Genomic DNA, 16540 nt, shown 5'->3' with positions numbered 1-16540 from the left:
TTCATTGAGCTAAGCATTCGGAGTTATATGACATTTGTTTTCGCAGAAGCGGTCATTATAATTTACTACATTTTGCCAACATTCTTTTTGCAACTAGTGATTTTCTCATCTAGTTAACCATTTTGAGGTATTTGCCACTTGTTTGTAAAGCAGCTGTCAGAACAATTTACTCCATCTTATCAAATATTGCTATTGATGAAAATTTGATTTTTTTTCAACGCGTAAAGCATTGAGTTATTTGCCATTTGGTTTCAGAAAGGCTGTCATCACAATTGACTACTTTTTGCTGAACATTCCTTTCACAACCAAAGTGACTTTCTGATCGAATTAACTATTTTGAGTCCTTTGTCATTTGTTTTCAGAGAGGCCGTCATCATAATTTGCAACTTTTTGGAAAACATTCCTTTTGCAATTGAATTGATTTTCTCATCGAGTTAACCATTGTGTTATTTGTCTTTTGTTTTCAGAGAGGCTATTGTAATAATTTATTACTTTTTTCAAAACATTTCTTTTGCAGGCAGTCTTTTTCTCATCGAGTTAAGCACTTTGACTTATTTGCCCTTTGTTTTCAGAGAGGCTGTTATCATAATTTACTACTTTTTCCCCATACGTTCCTTTTGCAAATGAAGTGATTTCCTCATCGAGTTGACCATTCCAAGATATTTACCATTTGTTTTCAGAGAGGCGGTCATTATAATTTACTACCTTTTGACGAACATTCTTTTTGCGGTGATCTTCTCATCGATTTATTGATTTTGAGATATTTGCCATTTGTTTCCAGAGAGGCTCTCAGCATAATTTGCTACTTTTTGCGAAACGTTTCTTTTGCAACGCAGGTGACTTTCTCATCGAATGAACCATTTTGAGTCATTTGCCGTTAGTTTTCAGAGAGGCTGTCATCATAATTTACTACTTTTTGGAAAACATTCCTTTTGCAAACGAATGATTTTCTCGAGTTAACCATTTTGACTTTTGCCCTTTTTTTTCAGGGATGTGGTCATCATAATTTTAGACATTTGCTAAACATTCCTTTTGCAACTAAAGTGATTTTCTCATCGAATCAATTATTTTGAGTCATTTGCCATTTGTTTTCAGAGGCTGGCATCATAATGAGAGGCTGTCATCATAATTTGCTAATTTTTGGAAAACGTCCCTTTTGCAAATGAAGTGTTTTCCTCATCGAGTTAACCATTTTGAGTTATTAGCCATGTGATTCTTTTGCAACCAAAATGATTTTCTCATAGTTAACCATTACGAGTTATTTGCCATTTATTTTCAGAGAGGCTGTCAGAATAATTTACTACATTTTGCCAAACATTTCTTTCGCAAGCAAAGTGATTTTCTCATCGAGTTAACCATTTTGAGTTATTAGTCATTTGTTTTCAGAGATGCTGTCAGCATATTTTACTCGTTTTTGCCAAACGTTGCATTTGCAACCAAAGTGATTTTCTCAGTGAGTTAAGCATTATGATTTATTTGCCATTTGTTTTCAGAGACGCTGTCTCTGCTTTTGCTCTAAAAGTGATTTTCTCAACGAGTTAAGCATTTTCAGTTAATTGCCAATTGCTTTCAGAGAGGCTCTCATCATAATCTATTACTTTTTGCCGAACATTTATTTTGCAACTCTGGGATCTCTTATTTTCTAAAAAGAGTCAGGGTCTGGTGGTACGTTGAGATTGAGTTTATTGCATTAACAGAAACATGAGAAACAGAAGGCCCAGAGGGGCAAAAGAAAAAGAACAAGAGCACCACGTGCACAAAGGGTTTTATACCTGCCCCATATTGCTGTACAAATTCTGAATTGGTGCACCATACCATCCTTCACGCTTGTATCTAACTTACTGGCTGCGCTTACATTGTTACATATGTGGTCTGGAATCTGAAAAGCTGATGTGTTCCCATAGTATACTTCCCACAGCTACAATATTTTAAATTGAGTTTCAATATTTTCCCCAGTCCCCCCTTTGATTCTTCTAAAAATTAAAAAGAGAATGAATCAAGCAAGCAGAAAATAGCACAGAGGAACACATTCACAGATGCCTTTGATGGTCCCTTTGTTTAGGAACAGCCTTCAACACTGGAATGGGGCAAGCCAATATACTGTTACAGTCCTTTAAATATACAAAACTCGCTTATTAAGCAAGAGGGGGTGTCGGGTAGTCTTGAGAAGTGTAACCCGAGGAGGGACTTTGGTTAATTGTTTACAGCAACACTTAATAAGCATAAAAACTACAATATAGAATAAGAATGATAATGAAGAATAAGATCAAGCCTTGAGCTAATAAGGTTCCCATAGAGCCCAGCCACCCAGTTTCCCAACTCCACAAGGTGGTGGATGCCGATTGTTTGAGTTTTTCTATCCCCTTTTGGATGTGCTCCGCCAAATTAGTAATTTCTTCAGAGCTGTTCGGAATATAGGTGCAGCACTCTGCCCCTATCAGAGCACAAGTTCCTCCCTTTTCAACAAGAACATAGTCAAGAGCCATTCGGTTCTGCAGGGCCACGATATGAATATCTACCATTTCTGCATTCATTCTAATTGGAGGTATCATTCTCCACCTTTTCCACGACAGATGCCATGTGAATCCCTTGCCAGCTTAGCAGTCCCATAAAAAGGGACCAAGATGGATAAAGTAAGTACCATTATAAGAGATGAAGCAAGCCAACCCCTCGTGATACCAGCGCTCGGAGAGGTTGCCTCCGCGGTGAGATTGCTAAGAGCTATTAATAGGAGGCATCGGCTGACCATCCCTTAGTGATAGTTTGCTCGTGATGTAGTACATTTCACTACCTTGCCCACATCAAAATAGTGGATGCAATTACTGTGTCCTACTTCTCACCCCCGACCGGTTGCTAGTTAGGCATATTGATCCTCTCTGACTTGAGACAGTGGGAAGTTCTAGAAATGAGGGCAAATTGCTCTGATTGTAAGTGGGCTGATACCACCCTGAGAAAGCGGTCAAAAGATAACCCACTGACTGCCATGTTTCAATGTTACCTGTTACGCCGATCAGGTAGGTATCCCCTACATGCGAGGTGGTCCCCTCATGGGAGGAGAATGAGCGTGAGATGTTCTGGGAGATATGCCATTTCGGATGCTTCTAAAGGGATGTCTCCAGGGAATGACTCCCTTAGCGTGGATGGGAATGGAACTACATACCCAACACAGCCGGAGAGGTTGGAGTCTTTGGCATACATATAGGATATGTAAAGGAAAGTGTTGATATTTAGCTCATTGGTAACCCATCTGTGCACGGCATAGCTGGTATGGCTGGTCAAGGGAAAACAAGGAATGCAGAAACTTAAAAGGCAAGCAACGGATATAACAATATGGTCAAACATATTACAAAATAAGAATTGTCCTTTTAAGAGATTGGAGTTTTAACCATGGTGTGCTCGTTTAACGTGATATGCGTGAATCCAAGCTTTCTTCCCCTGGACTTTAACAGCTGCTTGGGTGGTCAGTAGCACTTGATAGGGTCCTGCCCACTTGCCCTCCAGAGGTTCTTTATGTATTTTCTTCACATAAACCCAAACTCCAGGGACGATATCGTGTCCTCCTTCTGGTGGATCACCTCAGGTCGCCGATACCTGTTGAGAAGCAGAACTAATAGCATGTTAGATTCTGACAATATTTTAATAAGGCATCACTCATCAAGTGACAATCAGCTTTTCGCAAATCAATGGTTCCTGGTAGAGACATGGGTCTCCCCATTATAATTTCAAACGGACTTGAACCTCTAGTTCTATTCGGAGTTGCCCAGATACTGCACAGAGTTTTTTGGGCCATGCTATTCCTTCCTGATGATGATTGGCAAGTCGTTGTTTCAGGGTTCTGTTCATTCGGTCCATTTGCCCTGACAATTGTGAGTGATGAGGATAATGTAAGTCCCAGGTAATGTTTAGTAATCCACAGACTTCTTGGCAGATAGCACCTGTAGAGTGGGTTTGCTGGTCAGAATCAATGCTGGTCGGGACTCCCATCGGGGAATATAATCCTTACATAGGACCTTGGCCGTATGATTGGCTGTGGTCCTAAGAGTTTGATTTTCCCGAATAGTACCCAATAGGCCTCTGCTGATTCCCATGTTCTCGCAGCAGTATTGCTGTCGTACATATTTCTCTCTCATGGACAAACAAGGCAAATGGCTTCTTGGTGTCAGGGATTTCCAGAGCTGGTGCCGAACATAAGGCCATTTTTAGATTCGTGAAGTTCTCTTGTTCTTCTCCCATGAGGGCAATGGATTCCTCAGATTTCCACTTCCTGTTTAAGATGTCATTCAATGGCTGAGCCATTGTAGGAGTCGATCCAATTTTGGTTAAAGTTACACAAACCCAAAAAGGACCGGAGTTCCTGGATAGTAGTGGGCTGTTTGGCACCCCGAATGTCTGTGCTCCTCTCCAGGGTAAGTTCTCGCTTTCCTTCCAAAATCTTTTGTCCCAGGTACTCAACTGCTTTTTGGGCAATTTGTGCTTTGGCAATGCTGGCTTTATGTCCTCTCAGGTGGAGGGGGTCCAGCATGGAGTGTAGATCATGTTCACGTTGTTCTTCAGTGTTGGATGCCAACAGAACATTATCCATGTACTGGATAACCGTGGAGTACATGGTAGGTAATTCTCTCCAATGGTTTTGTAAGGCCACGTGAAATACCGTAGGACTGTTGTGAAACCCGTGGGAGTTGTCTCCAGGTATACTGTTGCTGCTGGATGGTAAAGGCGAACCACGGTCGAACCTAGGGTGCCAATGGCACCAACCAAAATCCATTGGCCTTATCTATGGCCAAGAACCATTTATGTTTTAGGGCTTTAAAAATGGTTGCGGGGTCAGCCACCAAAAGTGCCTTTTGATCAATACATTGGTTGGTCTTCCTGTAATCGACGGTCAGACGCCAAGTCCTGTTGGGTTTACGCACAGGCCATATGGGGCTGTTGGAGGAACTGTGTGCTTTGGCCAACACACCTTGCTCTTCTAGTTGTTGGATGACTGGCAAGATCCCAGCAATGGAGGTTGTGTTGATGGGGTATTGTTCAGTGCATGGTAGGGCAATCCCAGTAAATGATGCCGGTTCGATCCGGAGTAGGCCACAATCATGCTTATCTTTGGCCCATATTTGGTGTTCTTTCACCTCTTCCTTCTTCAGGTTTCTGATAGACCATGTTACCTGACCATCTTCAAAATGCAACGTGGAATGCAATTGAGTCAGGACATCCATGCCCAGAAGGGTTGGTCAACTGGGCCAACTGATACTGCTGTGGTCAATTCATGTGGGCCAAGACAAGGAGCATAGGTTGAGTTCTTCTGATTATCAAACCATAGATGGCCAATCTGCACCCTGTATCCAGGAGGCAGTGTAGATCATGATCCCCCACCCTCACAGCAATATTCAATCCAGGTCCCCCACCCTCATAGCGATATACAATCCAACCCCACACTGTTGGATTAGTGCCAAGAGAGGTGCCGGAAGGGCAAGGGCAGGCTTCCCTAGTTTTTTGCAACCTCCAGTAACTCTCATATCTCGGTCTAGTTGGTTACATTGATTAACTAAGACTACGAAATTTGTTTCTCGGCCCTCCCATCCAGGCAGGGTGACCTTCGGCATCTGGTTTTAATCCAGCGACGAAGGCAGCATTCATGGGTCTGCAAGTGCTCACATCCATACTCTCAGGTCCCACTTCATTCAGTCCCGAGTGTTCCAGACATATTGGAATCGCTGGTTATACTCTTTAACACTTCCTCCGCCCCTTTTTGCTGGCAAGCCGCGATCTTTCCCCAGTCCATTTCAGCTGGGCTGAAAACCAGCGCTTGATCGCAGCCCACCCAGCCAGAGTAGCTGTTCATCGTCTCCAAGGGCGACTCAAACCTCTATTTAATTTCTTCCGTTCTCGTCTAGGTACCAATACCGTTAGGATCTGAACCCCCTCCCACGGGTGGAGATGATAAATGCCCTTTAAACGTTCAAGCTGTTCCCAAGTCTTCATTCCCCCTTTCCTGGGGTGTGGTAATTCTTTAGACCATTTATCAATTTTTTCTGGGTCTGCCGGGACATGCTGAAAATGTTGGGCGTATTTACCTCTAATTGTTTTCTTGCCACATTCGTCAGTAGTTTCCTCTGACTTAATTTGAACCATTTTTTCTTCAGAGGGTGAAGCCGCGCCTTAGAGAGTTACTCCCCTGAACAACTTTCTCTGCTAGAGTTGCAAGAGACTCAGAATCGGTTTCTACACCGGCTTCGCCCAACTGTTTTTTGCTGTTCCTCTTCTATTTCTTCCAGGCAAGGGTACAAATGGGACATTTTAGTTGTAGGGGATCCGAGGGGTGTCTCTCGCCTTTTCGGTTGTGTTATTCGTTCTTCACACAATTCATAGAATCCCAACAGTGCAAAAGGAGGCTATTCTCTGCACAGACCCTTCAAATTTGCATGTCCATCCTGCCCTATCCCCATAACCTAATCTGCACATCCCTGGACACCAAGGGGCAATTTAGTGTGGCCAATCCATCTAACCTGCAAATCTTTGTATTGTTTCTCAAGTTCTTTTCCTTTCGGCCTGAAGTTCTTTCCTTTCGGCTACAAGTTCTTGATTTTCCGCTTCTACCTTTTTCAATTTACTTTTTTCCTTTCTTAACTGTTTGCAGACTGCCCTCAGCTGGTCCTTTGCATTGGTCAGTGCGCAATGAAGTTGGGATTGATTCAATTTCATTTTGTCGTCGAACCTGGCCCATGACGACTAGGGACCATTTGGTTCATTCCTTTTCTTCCACACAGGCCGTCGTTCCCAGATTCTTCTTCCAAGAACTATTGTCTTGTGGAGGTACCATACTTTTCCGCAGTCTCGGTACAGGTTTTGGATGAGTCAAACTGCTGCTCTATATACTTGTTTAATTGCCAAAGAATTTCATCTTTGGAGACATCCCACCTTTGAGTGTGGTAGGCAACAATTCGTTCTTTTCCTCTGCCGTAATACCAATTCTTTTATGGGACTCAAGCCGTGAGGCTTTGCAGCCACGCCGGTATACCTATCCTTTAAACCGCCGAAATTCAGACGTCTGTTCGACTTGAGCTGACTACCAAACCAGAGAAGTTCGAGGTCGGGTAAGAGGGCTATCGAGTCCAAACAATGGCCGAGGACTTCTTTTTAATAAAGAGGTGTCCCTTATCTCCAGGGCCCGATATCCAGATTTCCGGTTCCTTTTCCTCCAGTGACCCTGCTGGCAGCGCCAAATTGTGGGATCTCTTATTTTCTAACAAAAGTCGGGTTCCGGTTCAGTTTATTGCAAAACTTGGTTTAATAAAAAAAAAATTCTTTATTCTCCTCCTTTTTCGCATTTTCTCCCAAATTTACACCCACCAACAATAAACAATAATCAGTAATAAACAATAACCAGTAACAAATATGTCAATCCTCATATCAATAACACCGATCCCATCCTCCCACCAAACCCAAAATATTCGCCTACATAAACTGACAAAAAAGGAATCAGGAATCACCCATGGTCACCATTAACACCCATCGCCCCCCCCCCCCCCCCACCCCCCACCCCCCAAAAGCCTCCCACCCACGACCCCAACTAATGTTTGATGTTATCCAATTCTTGAAAGGCCATAATGAATAATGCCCATGAATTGTAGAACCCCTCCATCCTTCCCCTCAGTTCAAACTTAACCTTCTCAAGAGTCAAGAATTCCAACAGATCCCCCCCACCACGCCAGGGCACAGGGTGGAGAGGCTGCTCTCCAACCCATCAGGATCCGCCTTCGGGCTATCAACGAGGCGAAGGTTACAACATCTGCCTCCGTACCCGTTTCCAACCCTGGCTGGTCAGATACCCCGAATATGGCCTCCCGGGGCCCCGTGTCGTTTCACGTGCACCACTTTAGAAATTACCCTAAGAACCTGCTTCCAGTAATCCTCTAGCTTTGGACAGGACCAGGACATATGAACGTGATTAGTGCCCCCCCCCCCCCCCCCCCCCAGAACGCTCACACACATCTTCTACTCCTTCAAAGAATCAGCTCATCCTCGCCCTCGTGAGGTATACCACCTTCAGCTGTATCAGCCCCAACCTTGCGCACGAGGTGGAGGCATTCACTCTCCGGAGCATCCTCACACCAGAACCCCTCCTCCATGTCCTCTCCCAACTGTTCCTCCCACTTTGCTTTGATGCCTTCCAGTGGTGCCTTCTCCTCCTCCACAATAGCTCCATAGACCGCTGACAGTACCCCCTTCTCCAGTCCCCCCCGTCGTCAGCACCTCCTCCAGCAATGTGGATGCCGGCTCCTCCAGGAAGTTCTGTATCTCCTTTCTGGCAAAATCTCGAACCTGCATGTAACTAAACATTTCCCCCTGCTCCACCCCATACTTCACTTCCAGCTCCTTCAATCCTGCAAACCGGCACAAATCTTTCAGTGTCTTAATCCCCTTCTCCTCCCATTTCCGAAAATTTCTATCCCATCTCCCTGGCTCAAATCTGTGGGTCCCCCAAATCGGCATTTCCCTTGACCCGAAGTGTTGGCGAAACTGCCTCCAAATTCTCAATGAAGCTATTATTACTGGACTCCCTGAGTACTTCCCCAGGGCTATCGGGAGCGGCGCTGTTGCTAGTGCTTTCAATCCCGACCCCCTGCACAAACTCTCCTCCATTCTGACCCACTGGGAATCAACCCCTCTTACCCAGCTCCCCACCTTCGCTGCCCAGTAGTAATACATCAGGTTCGGAAGACCAAAACCCCCTGCCTGCCTTCCTCTCTGTAGTAGCACCTTTCTAACTCTGGCCACCTTCCCACCACATATGAACGACGTCCTTTCCTCAATCTCTCTGAAAAAAGCCTTTGGCAGGAAAATCGGCAGGCATTGAAAAATAAACCGAAATCGTGGCAACACGTTCATTTTAATCGCCTGTACCCGACCCGCCAGTGACAGAGGGAGACCATCCCACCTTGCCAGATCAGCTTTCACTCTCCCCACCAAATTAGAAATGTTGTACCTGCGGTGCCCCCCCCCCCCCCCCGGGCAGCCTGCATCCCCAGGTACCTAAAGTGAGTCCCTGCCCTACGGAATGGCAGCCACCCCTGCCCCCACACCCGGCCGAGATGCCACAAAATACGCACTCTTGTCTAGATTCAGCTTGTACCCAGAGAAAAACCCAAACACTCGCAGCAGCTCCAATATGCCCCCTATCGACACACTCGGTTCCGACATGTATAACAGCAAGTCATCGGCATACAAGGACACCCTATGCTCTATCCTTCCCCCCGCACTATTCCTTTCAACATCCCAGAACTTCTTAATGCGATGGCCAATGGCTCAATCGCGAGTGCAAACAGCAGGGGGGGGGGGACATAGGACATCCCTGCCTAGTCCCACGGTGGAGAGATAAGTATCTCAAGCTGACGTTGTTTGTTATAGTAGCTTTACCCAATTCACAAATCTTGGTCCAAACCCAAACCGCTCCAGAACTGCCATCAAGTACCCCCATTCCACCTGGTTGATCGCCTTCTCAGCGTCCAATGCCACAATCACCTCTGTTTCCTTCCCCTCTGCCGGTGCCATAACGATGTTCAATACCCGTCTAACGTTTGAAAACAGCTGCCTCCCTCTCAGGAACCCAGTCTGATCTCCACCTATCACCTTTGGGAGGCACTCCTCCAGCCTACCTGCCAGTTCCTTCGCCAATACTTTTGTGTCCACATTCAGAAGTGATATGGGCCTATACGACCCACACTCCGTCGGCTGTAAAACTTGGTTAGTACAATTTCAAATATAAACAAGAGAAACAAAAGCCCAGAGGAGCAAAAGAAAGAGAACAATGAAAAGAGAACAGCGGAGAAGAGCCCAACGTGCATAAAGGTTTTTTTTACCTGCTCATTTTTGATACCGCCCCTTCCCTGCCCCCTATTGGCTTCCAAGTTCTGAATTGTGATTTCTGATTGGCGCTCCATATTAGCATTCACTCTTGTATCTAACTAATTGGCTGTGCTTTCATTGTTACATTTGTGGTCTGAATTCTGAAAAGCTGATGTGTTCCCATGTCTATTTTCCCAGTTACAATATTTTAAATTGAGTTTCAATATTTCCCCCACAACCAAAGTGATTTTCTCGTCTAGTTAACAATTTTGAGGTATTTGGCATTTGTTTTCAGAGAGGCTATCATCATAATTTAATACCTTTTGGTAAATATTTATTTTGCAGCCAAAGTGATTTTCTCAACAAGTTAAACATTGAGATACTTGCCACTTGTTTGTAAAGCTATCATAATAATTTACCCTATCTTGTCAAATACTGCTATTGCTGTAGAAGGGATTTTCTTAACGAACTAAGCATCGAGTTATTTGCCATTTGTTTAGAGAGGCTATTATACTTTGCTACTTTTTGTCAAACATACCTTTTGTATCCAAAGTGATTTTCTCATCGAATTAAGCATTTTGACTTATTTACCATTTGTTTTCAGAGATGCTGTCATCTGCTTTATAATTTATAATTTACTGCTTTATGCCAAACATTGCATTTGCAACCAAAGTGGTTTTCTCATCGAATTAACCATTTTGAGGATACGTTTATGACAGAGATGAGGAGACATTTCTTCACCCATAGAGTGGTCACTGTGGAATTCTCTACAGCAGAAAGTGGTTGAGGCCAAAACAGTGTGCATTTTTAAGAAGCTGTTAAATGTAGCATTGGGGTCAAAGGGGATATAGGGGTGAAGGTGGGATCTGGCTATGGAGTTGGATGATCAACCATGATCATAATGAATGGGGAGCAGCCTAAAATGGGCCAAAAGTCTCTTCTTGCTCTTATTTTCTATGTTTCTATGTAAATCCCAAAAAGATCATCGCTCTGTATTGTGTCTAATTAATTATCTCACTGTGTTAAACGTAGAAAATAGAAGCTGGAGACGGTCTTTTGGCCCATTGAGCCTGCTCTGCCATTCATTATCATGGCTGATCATTAAGTTCAATACCCTGATCCCACCTTCCTCCCATAATTCCTTGATCCCTTTAAGCCCCAAGAGCTACATCTAATTCATTCTTTAAATTACACAAGATTTTGGTCTCAACTACTTTCTGTGGTAGTGAATTCCACAGATTCACCACTCTCTAGGTGAAGAAATTTCTCCTCACCTCAGTCCTAAAAGATTACCCCTTATCCTCAAACTATGACCCTGGTTCTGGACTCCCCCACCATCGGGAACATTTTTCTGAATCTACCCTGTCTAATCCTGTTAAAATTTTCCAAGTGTGTACAATTTTCCTCTCACTCTTCTAAACTCCAATGAATATAATCCTAACCGACTTACTCCCTATATGACAGTCCTACTGTCATATAGGTAAACCTTCGGTGCACTCCCTCCATCGCAAGAACACCCTTCCTCAGATAAGGACCAAAACTGCAAAGAATACTCCAGGTGTGGCCTCACCATGCCCTATACAATTGCAGTAAAACACCTCTACTTCTCTACTCAAATCCTTTTGCTATGAAGGCCAACATACCATTTGTCTTCTTTACTGCCCGTAGTACCTGCGTGCTTACTTTCAGCGACAGATGCAGTAGGACATCATGGTCTTGCTGACTATATACCTCTCTCAATTTACACCCATTCAAATAATCTGCCTTCCTAAGTTTGCTATCAAAGTGGATAGCCTCACATTTATCCACATATACTGCACCTGCCATGCAAGTGCCCACTCGCTCAGCCTGTCCAAATCCCACTGAAGCATCTCTGCATCCTCCTCACAGCTCACCCTCCCACCCAACTTTGTATCAACTGCAAATATGGAGATAATAGTTAGTTCCCTCGTCCAAAATCATGAATATATAATGTGAATAGTTGGGGTTCTAGCACAGAATCCTCTGTACTCACTAGTCACTGCCCGCCAATCAGAAAAAGACCCAGGGTCCAGGATGTCTCAAAACGGGTAGCTGGCATCCTGAAGGGGGAGGGCAAACAGGCAGAGGTCATTGTACATATTAGTACTAACAACATAGGCAGGAAGGGGCATGAGGTCCTACAGCAGGAGTTCAGGGAGCTAGGCAAAAAGTGAAAAGACAGGACGTCTAGGGTTGTAATCTCGGGATTACTCCCTGTGCCACGTGCCAGTGAGGCTAGAAATAGGAAGATAGAGCAGCTAAACACGTGGCTAAAGAGGGAGGGTTTCCGTTATCTGGACCACTGGGAGCTCTTCCCGGGCAAGTGTGACCTGTATAAGGATGGGTTGCATCTAAACTGGAGAGGCATAAATATCCTGGCCGCAAGGTTTGCTAGTGTCACACGGGAGGCTTTAAACTAGTATGGCAGGGGGGTGGGTACCGGAGCAATAGGTCAGAAGGTGAAAACATTGAGGGAGAACTAGGGAATAGGGCCAGAATGGCTCTGAGGAAGAGCAGACAGGGAGGTGTTGCTGAAAACAGCAGGTCTGGTAGCCTGAAGTGCATATGTTTTAATGCAAGAAGTATAACGGGCAAGGCAGATGAACTTAAGAGCTTGGAACTATGATGTTGTTGCCATTACAGAGACCTGGTTGAGGGAAGGACCGGATTGGCAGCCAAACGTTCCAGGATTTAGATGATTCTGGCGGGATTGAGGGGGATGTAAAGGGGTGGCAGAGTTGCGCTACTGGTTAGGGAGAATATTACAGCTGTACTACGGGAGGACATCTCAGAGTGCAGCGAGGCTATATGGTTAGAGATTAGGAATGAAGGGTGCAGTCACAACATTGGGGGTTTACTACAGGCCTCCCAACAGGGCATAGAGGAGCAGGTAGGTAGATAGATTTTGGAAAGGAGTAAAAGCCACAGGGTTGCTGTGATGGGAGACTTCAACTTCCCAAAATTGACTGGGACTCACTTAGTGCTAGGGGCTTGGACGGGGCAGAGTTTGTAAGGATCATCCAGGAGGGCTTCTTAAAACAATATGTAGATAGTCCAACTAGGGAAGGGGCTGTACTGGACCTGGTATTGGGGAATGAGCCCAGCCAGATGGTAGAAGTTTCAGTAGGGGAGCATTTCGGGAACAATTCAGTAAGTTTTAAAGTGCTGGTGGACAAGGATAAGAGTGGTCCTAGAGTGAATGTGCTAAATTGGGGGAAGGCTAATTACAATATTATTAGGCGGGAACTGAAGAACATGGATTGGGGGTGGATGTTTGAGGGTAAATCAACATCTGACAGTTGGGAGGCTTTCAATTATCAGTTGAAAGGAATTGAGGACCGGCATGTTTCTGTGCGGAAGAAGGATAAATACGGCAAATTTTGGGAACCTTGGATAACGAGAGATATTGTAGGCGTTGTCAAAAAGAAAACGGAGGCATTTGTCAGGGCTAAAAGACTGGGAACAGACGAATCCTGTGTGGAATATAAGGAAAGTAGGAAAGAACTTAAGCAAGGAGTCACGAAACGTCACTGACAAATAGGGTTAAGGAAAATCCCAAGGCTTTTTACACGTACATAAAAGGTAAGAGGGCAGCCAGAGAAAGGGTTGGCCCACTGAAGGATAGGCAAGGGAATCTATGTGTGGAACCAGAGGAAATGGGTGAGGTACTAAATGAATACTTTGCATCAGTATTCACCAAAGAGAAAGAATTTGTGGATGTTGAGTCTGGAGAAGGACGTGTAGATAGCCTGGGTCACATTGAGATCCAAAAAGACAAAGTGTTGGGCGTCTTGAAAAATATTACGGTAGATAAGTCCCCAGGGCCCGATGGGATCTACCCCAGAATACTGAAGGAGGCTGGAGAGGAAGTTGCGGAGGCCTTGACAGAAATCTTTGGATCCTCACTGTCATCAGGTGATGTCTCGAAGGACTGGAGAATAGCCAATCTTGTTCCTTTGTTTAAGAAGGGTAGCAAGGATAATCCAGGAAACTACAGGCCGGTGAGTCTTACGTCAGTGGTAGGGAAATTACTGGAGAGAATTCTTCAAGACAGGATCTACTCCCATTTGGAAGCGAATGGATGTATTAGCGAGAGCAGCACGGTTTTGTGAAGGGGAGGTCGTGTCTCACTAACTTGATGAGTTTTTCGAAGAGGTCACAAAGATGATTGATGCAGGTAGGGCAGTGGATGTTGTCTATATGGACTTCAATAAGGCCTTTGACAAGGTCCCTCATGGCAGACTGGTACAAAAGGTGAAATCAGACGGGATCAGGGGTGAGCGGGCAAGATGGATACAGAACTGGCTATGTCATAGAAGGCAGAGAGTTGTAACGGAAGGGTGCTTTTCTGATTGGAGGGCTGTGACTAGTGGTGTTCCGCAGGGATCAGTGCTGGGACCGTTGCTGTTCGTAGTATATATAAATGATTTGGAGGAAAATGTAACTGGTCTGATTAGTAAGTCTGCAGACGGCACAAAGGTTGGTGGAATTGCGGATAGCGATGAGGACTGTCAGACGATACAGCAGGATTTTGATCGTTTGGAGGCTTGGGCGGAGAGATGGCAGATGGAGTTTAATCCGGATAAATGTGAGGTAATGCATTTTGGAAGGTATAATGCAGGTAGGGAATATACAGTGAATGGTAGAACCCTCCAGAGTATAGACAGTCAGAGAGATCTAGGTGTACAGGTCCAGAGGTCACTGAAAGGGATAACACAGGTGGAGAAGTTAGTCAAGAAGGCATACGGCATGCTTGCCTTCATTGGCCGGGGTATTGAATATAAGAATTGGCAAGTCATGTTGCAGTTGTATAGAACCTTAGTTGGGCCACACTTGGCGTATAGTGTTCAATTCTGGTCGCCACACTACCAGAAGGATGTGGAGCCTTTAGAGAGGGTGAAGAGATTTACCAGGATGTTGCCTGGTATGGAGGGAATTAGCTATGAGGAGCGGTTGAATAAACTCGGTTTGTTCTCACTGGAACGACAGAGGCTGAGGGGCGACCTGATAGAGGTCTTCAAAATTATGAGGGGCATAGACAGAGTGGAAAAAAATGAAAATCGCTTATTGTCACAAGTAGGCTTCAAATGAAGTTACTGTGAAAAGCCCCTAGTCGCCACATTCCGGCACCTGTTCGGGGAGGCTGTTACGGGAATAGTGGATAGTCAGAGGCTTTTTCCCAGGGTAGAGGGGGCAATTACTAGGGGGCATAGGTTTAAGGTGCGAGGGGCAAGGTTTAGAGGAGATGTACAAGGCAAGTGTTTTTTTTTTTACAGAGGGCAATGGGTGCCTGGAACTTGCTGCCTGGGGAGATGGTGGAAGCAGAGACAATAGTGACATTTAAGGGGCATCTTGACAAATAAAGGAATAGGATGGGAATAGAGGGATACGGACCCAGGAAGTGTAGAAGATTTTAGTTTAGACGGGCAGCATGGTTGGCACAGGCTTGGAGGGCTGAAGGGCCTGTGTTGTACTTTTCTTTGTTCTTTGTTCATTCCAACTTTTTGCTTCCAGAGTGCTAAGCAGCTTTCTATTCATCTCAAGAGACTACCACCAGTAATCCCATGCTCTTAATCTTTATATATTAATCTGCTATATGAGACCATGTTGAAAGCCTTGTGAAAGTCTAAATTAACCACATCCAAGGTTCTCCCTGGTCAACTCTACTATTATATCTTCAAAGAATTCTAGATTTGTCGAGCATGATTTTCCTTTTGTAAATCCATGCTAACTTTGTCTGATTATACCACTGCTTTCCAAATGCAATGAAATCCTTGATAATGGACTCTTGCAACTTCCCTACTACCGACGTTAGGCTCACTGGTCTATAGTTCCTGGTTTTCTCTCTACCTCCCTTTTTGAATAGTGGGGTTACATTCTCTACCCTCCAATCTGTAGGAAACATTCCAGCGTCCAAAGAATGTTGGAAAATGACCATCAATGGATCTACTACTTCTAGTGGACATTTCTGATACATATTTTTCACATTGAATGTCTAGAAATATTGTAATTCCCAATGCACAATTTGGGTTTTATTGCAGCAAAATGTTTCCAAACTTGATGAATTACGGCTCTTCATGGCATGCACTACCGTGAATGGCCAAAAGTCTTTCTGGCGGTATCAGAACTAGAGAAAAGCAGAGACAATGGTGATGCAGAACATTTAGAGCCAGGCTAAACCTCTGCTTCGGATTACTTTCCTTCAATTGTTATTATAGATTATAAACAAAAAGTAAATTTTTTGAATTCAAAGTTTAGGCAATAAAAAAAGTTAGCAATATGGTTGGAGACAGGTATGGCTCGAAGAGCATCACTCCACATTAAGCAAGGCCTCCTGGAATTTCTCCATGAACTACCACAATTGGAATTGGGATTGAACTGATAAGTATTGATATCATTTTGCAACCCACTTAACCATCTGCCGTTAAACTTGGAGTATTCTCCTGGCAGCAAAATGTTTTGTTCAAATCTTCAGACGGTTTTGATAGTCTAAATACGGAGGAACACCATCCGCGACAATACAAGGGGGTTAATAAGTAGAAGACACAGATTAAAAGCAACTGCTGAAAAAGAGATTCAATAGTAACATTCAAAATGCTTAATAAGAAAGAGCTGCAGAGCTATGGGGAAAGAGCAAAGGATGGGACTTTCCAAGAGCCATCAAATATGATGGGCC

General features: G+C 44.3%; 1 protein-coding gene across 1 annotated transcript in view; it reads right to left on the bottom strand.

Moving 5' to 3' along the window:
* Positions 1 to 1666: 1666 nt before the first annotated feature.
* Positions 1667 to 16540, bottom strand: part of oxr1a (oxidation resistance 1a) — a 704666-nt gene continuing 689792 nt past the window's right edge. The window contains exon 17 of the mRNA XM_072467220.1: positions 1667 to 3591. Within this exon, the coding sequence (XP_072323321.1) occupies positions 3522 to 3591 (70 nt within the window). The 3' untranslated portion in view covers positions 1667 to 3521. The remainder of the gene's footprint in view (positions 3592 to 16540) is intronic.

The sequence above is a fragment of the Scyliorhinus torazame genome, chromosome 11 (assembly GCF_047496885.1).
Source record: "Scyliorhinus torazame isolate Kashiwa2021f chromosome 11, sScyTor2.1, whole genome shotgun sequence".
In the NCBI taxonomy this organism is placed as follows: domain Eukaryota; kingdom Metazoa; phylum Chordata; class Chondrichthyes; order Carcharhiniformes; family Scyliorhinidae; genus Scyliorhinus; species Scyliorhinus torazame.
This window is presented reverse-complemented; position numbering and strand designations above follow the sequence as displayed.